Here is a 5,584-nt window from a genome sequence, read left to right on the forward strand (position 1 = left end):
CCAGTGGAGGTGTGGGAGGCCGTCGCCGTCTCGGCGTCGGGGGTGAGGCATGGATGGTCCTCGTCGTCCTCGTCCTCGCCCTCGCGTTCGCCGTCGGGCTGGAGGATCACCCACGGCGGGTAGCCGTCGCCGCCGGCGGCGGCGGCGGCCAACGATGGCACTGCGGGTGGCTGCACCGGCGAGAGGATCGGCTCTTCCGCTCCCGGCGGAGTCAGCCTTCGCCGCTTGATTCGGTGCGCCGGCCGATCCATGGTTAACGGTGGCCTCCATGCACGGAGTTTTATACTGAAAAGAGAAAGGCTTTTCCGATTCGATTTCGAACTGATGATGAAATTAGCCTTTTATTAAGTAATCAATTAATTTGTACACGGTTAGTCACTTAGTCTCACTGACGAATGGACGGGTAATCATGGCAATTTATACACGATTAGTCTCACTAGCATCGTTACCCTGTCAATTTCATTTTGGAACAAGATATGATCCTGGCAGAATGGCACAGGGTTTGCAATTTCGAAATCACGTTTTCTACCGCAGGGGGGAGATAGAACCGAAATTTCGGAATTATTTCGTACGAAATGTTTTGAATTCAAATTTGAAAATTTCGCCCGAAATTTCCGAAATTTATGGGAAAAAAAATCTGGGACGCTCTGAGAACAATTTTGCAGTCATATAATTCATGATTTCAAAAGAAATAAGTCATCTTGGAAACAATTAGTCTATTATAGTTGCATACACCAATAAATCCATTACAAGTTCATCACATAGCTTTAACAGTCCACTAGAAAAAGCGTGTGGCGTGTGGCCTGGCCCATTGGGTCTAATGGGTAGTAACAATTTAAAATAGAGGGACGACGAGAGGAAAAGTTTCTTCTTTTATGCGGAGGAAAACACATAAAGAAAACATGTAGGAATATGAACATAGGACTGCGGATACGTACGTAACAGAAGAATACAAAGTATAAAACACATGAACTGTAAAAGGATAGATGTTTGGACGAACATATGCAATTTTAGTTGGTGATTTGATTGCATCCTGTTTATTCTCTTTTAATCCCTAACAAAGTATGCATTGTTAGCTCTTTACTCCTCTGGTAAGAGGCCAGCAATAGCTGCCTGAGCTTTGCCAGACGTACAGTGGCAATGCAATAATTCAAGCGAGTCTGGACTTCTGTGTTTCATAGGAAAAAGAGAGAGATTTCATTGGATGTTTGATTTCCTGTGATTTTGCTCCAAATCATAGGAATGGGAACCTTTTATTGCATTTTTCTTTTTCTCAATTCCTCCATTTCAAACACTGCTACAGTGAATTATTTTTTTTAAAGGTTTTGGAATCCTTTGATTTTTTTCCTCTATATTTTCTTCGATCCAAACAAGGCCAAACGGCTTCTTCGGATTAGAGAATTTTCACACGATTTTCAAGAAATATTGTGGACGGGAATATGTGGAAACCAATTGCAGAAAAATCAAAGGAAAGTTTTCTTTGATGCTGATTTCACAGGAAAAATCCCTCGAGCTCATTCTTTTTTCTTCTTGCATACACACAAGTCCTATGCTATCAAATTCTTGTAATCTGAATGCCCTCGACTGATGAATTCTTTTGTTTTTTATTTCTATGTTGTACACTTATAATCCATTTCTATTTATATACTTTTTCTATCTTTTTTTTCTATCAATAATCCAAACGAGCCCTAAGAATGGTGGGGGTGAAGTGATTTTGGGGCAGTTCGTACCAATGTCGATAGGGTTTTCAGCTATAGCGGTCTTGTCCGCTCTTCCTCTCACTCCACCGTCTTAGCACATTCTCTCCCATAACCTTTTATTGCCTTCTGTACACCGGATCTACGGTTGGAGCACCTCTAGAGAATATCGCTACATATATATACTTCTAATTAATTATATATATCGTTTTATGTTCATCATTAATGGATGATCGATCATTATTTCTTTATTTCTCCTGTGCTGTACGTATTCTGGCCTCCATATAGGTTGGGCATATGCGGATAATACACCGTACGGCATATCAGTAAAAATTATAATAATTTTTGGGTATATTTTTATATATTCTTAGCGATTTAAAAACCAATGTTAAAAATAAATTTTGATGAAAAAAAACTTAAAAATCAACATCAAAATTAGCTTCTAAAATTTAAATTTTGACAGTAGCTAATTTCATATAAGACTAACGACGGGAGCCTATATGGTTGCGCGTAAAAGTAGTGAGTAAACATATTACTGAATATGCTTGTTCATGCATCCATGAGCTTGTACCATATGTTTGCATGACTACAATATCTAGTTTCATCCCTGTATAGTTGAATCTCTATAGAAAAGAACAACCCAGCATTTTCTTGTGCCACGGCGTAGTTCACACGGCCTGCTGAGCCATGGCCCATGGGCCTCATTGATTGATGGATACATTTGCAGAGAAACTTCTGGAGTCTGGACGCGGGTGCACGCACGCGCAAGATCGTTTGTACGAGCCTCTCTTCCGCGAAACATGGGTTGCCACATGGCATGATTCTCCTTCCAATTTTTGGCATTGAATTCGTATTATAAGATTACATAAGTTTTAACAGTTCATCACATAGCTTTAACAATCCATTACATAAGTTTTAACAGTTCATAACATAACAGTCCATTACATAGGTTTAACAGTCCATAACAGTCCATATGACAAATAGTTTTAACAGTCCATAACAGTCCATTACATAGGTTTCAAACATTCCAAATAGGCTTAATAAAATACATCACCAGCATAAATTGTCTCAACGTAGCAAAATAGCATAATCAAACAGAGTTTCAACATCTTCCAAAAGTAGTCATTCATGGACATCCATGTCGTCATTCTCAGTGAATTCTTGTTGGAGTTACTTTTTCTTTGTCTGATCTGAAAAAAGTAAAGTATATATGTACTAGTCAGTGCACATTCCATATGATATATTACAGGCTTCACTAGCAGCTCCTTTTTTATATATATATATTTTCAGCATAATAACTCACATGGAGTTTTCTGGAGTAATGGCAAATATATGCAGCTATACTTTAAACAGATGATAATCATAGGCTGAGCATGAATATGAGACAGTGCAGCAATTCAGTTTAACATGTACACATCCAATTGTTCACTTCCTAGTTCCTACAAGCAGCAAGCAGCCCAGCACCATAAATTCAGCAGCAAGCAGCAAAATTCACAGCAAACAGCAAGCATGATAGATCGCTGAAATAAATTTTGGTACAGTTTGAATAAGATCCAACCAAATTTGGCTCAATCCAAAATTTTCGGCGGAGAAAACTGCGAACCATGATAGATCGCTGGCGAGAACGAACTCTGTTCTGTCTCGTCAAAATTGTGCAATGGATGATATCTTGATAATATACTCCGTATATGCTCTGCCTCTAATTACTACTCCCTCCATCCTAAAATAAAAAATTTAAGTAATTATTATTTCTTTTTCTATCATTTGATTTATTGTTAAATATACTTTTATGTATGCATATAGTTTTACACATTTCACAAAAGTTTTTGAATAAGACGAACGATCAAATATGTTTAAAAAAGTCAACGGTGTCAAATATTTATTACCACCACCATGCAGTAATTACCTCACGGGTCACCGTGTCGAGCCCTATTATTCAGCTTGCATGTGGAAGATGAACTGGATCACCTACGGAAGGCAGGGTGCCACCCATTGTACAAGTAGCGAGTCTCGTGCAGATGCTGTGGCGGCGGCCGACGGGTAGGACGTTCTGCACCAACACCTGCAGGATGAGCTTCCTTTTCCCTAGATGAAGATGACCTAGCTCTCCATGTGGCAATCTTGGTGTTTATCTGGTCAGTGACATCCTGACTTTCTCCGTCGATATCAAACTCTTCAAGAACAGCTGCATTTTCTACCAAGAACATCACAAGTTCGACTTGGGAACACGTAAGCTTTCCCTTCTGAAATTGCACAGTTACTTTTCTCAGAGAGTTCTTCCAACAATCGTTGAGTTCTTGTCTTCCCCTGTCAGCAGCTGAAACCGCACAGCGATCACAGTAATCGGACTCGTCAAATCTGCACGCCATGGATTCCAGATAACCTGCCAGGTCCGGGCTCTCATGGAGATACTTCGACGAGCTGAATCTTATCCAGAGCTCACGGATCACCGGGCACCTTTGTAGCAGCTCCCCGATAGCCGTTGCCGCCGCCGCCGCCGAGCCGTTGCCCATGGCAAATCCACACAATTCCTCTATGACGAGGTGCTTGAGGTTAGGGAAGCAAGGCAATCGCTCAAACTTGATATCACCAACAATGGAGTACACCGTCAGCTTCAAAACCTTGACATGGCACATGTCGTGGAGAAGAGACCTGAATATTTCCGTGCCGGAGATTGACTCCAGGTTAGCCTTTTCCAAGAACGGCGCAGGTGGTTTCAGCGAGATGGACTGCTCGTAAGATGAGTTCTGGGCGTAGCGGAAGCAGATCAACGCCGGCGCATCGAGCTCGAAGCTGCGGCAAAACATGTGGCAGTTGACCATGGCGAAGGCGGTGACCGCCGGGCAGTGGAGACGGACGCGTTTGTCGGTGGTCATGCCGCCGACGGATCCCTGATCCGGGAAGGTGACTGACTCGAGACATACGTCGGCGAGCGCCGGCGCGGCGGTGATCAGTCTCTGGAGCTCGCCGAGCGGCACGGTGCACCGCCGGAGCCGCAGCGTCGTCAGGCACGGGTAGGCGATCCGATTCCGAAGACATAGATGAATCTCCTCTTTCAGGCTGCATCCCGTGAGGTGAAGAACCCGGAAATCCTCGCATGGCAGGTGGTGCAGACGGAGATTGTACTCGGGGCCGGGCATGGCGTACGTGTACCGCGGCGGCGAGGACGACGACAACGGCCCGGCTCCGGCGGCGTCGATCTGGCACTCGAGGCGGAGCTCCTCGACGTTCCGTAACATCCGCACGCACTTGCCGTGGAAAACGAACGGGTTGAGGTATTCCGAGAAATCCGAATAGTAGTTGTCGTCGTCCCTGCTGGCTGTCACCGTGACGGAGAGCTTCTTGAGGCGGCGGGGGCGGCGGTCGCGGCGGAGCGCTTCCCGGGCGTCTCCCTCGTCTCGCCACATCGCCAGGCAGTTGTGGGCGTGGTTGGAGAATTGCTCCGACGTCAAGTCGACGTTGAAGGTGCCAGTCTCCAGCCACAGCGGGTTGCGCCACCGGCGAGAGAGGAGGGTGGTGCTTGCGGCCTCCTTGACGGGGACGAAGGAGAGGATGCGTATGAGCAGGTCATCGGGGAGCTCCGATAGACGGTCGCTGGCCATGGATGCGGCGGCAGTGAGATCTTTTTTTTCCTCGAGAAATTCGGCACTGAGATCGCGATCTATGATCTATCTCGATTCTATGCGTCGTTATCGGTTTGGCTATATACTGCGTACCAATGTACCATCTGCATGCTTGGCCGAGGCCACAGGTCATGACGCCATTGGAACCCGCAGGTGGCAACCGTTTTTTTTTTTTCAGAACTTTCGGGGTCTATCTATAATCGTATAGCGATAGTCTTAACGCGCGCGACCCAACCGTGTGAGAAGTGGAGTGGATAAGCCAGT

The 5,584-nt window shown here is 44.9% G+C and overlaps 1 protein-coding gene across 1 annotated transcript; it reads right to left on the minus strand.

Annotated features, from left to right (window-relative positions):
- Positions 1-3,661: 3,661 nt before the first annotated feature.
- On the minus strand, positions 3,662-5,299 carry LOC127781077 (putative FBD-associated F-box protein At5g56820). Its single transcript, XM_052307985.1, has one exon. It carries the CDS (start codon positions 5,297-5,299, stop codon positions 3,662-3,664), a length of 1,638 nt encoding a protein of 545 aa, XP_052163945.1.
- Positions 5,300-5,584: the final 285 nt, after the last annotated feature.

This window comes from Oryza glaberrima, chromosome 8 (assembly GCF_000147395.1).
Source record: "Oryza glaberrima chromosome 8, OglaRS2, whole genome shotgun sequence".
Taxonomy (NCBI): domain Eukaryota; kingdom Viridiplantae; phylum Streptophyta; class Magnoliopsida; order Poales; family Poaceae; genus Oryza; species Oryza glaberrima.

Coding starts and splice junctions, on each gene's coding strand:
- LOC127781077 (XM_052307985.1), bottom strand. CDS start 5,299: ATGGCCAGCGACCGTCTATCGGAGCTCCCCGATGACCTGCTCATACGC.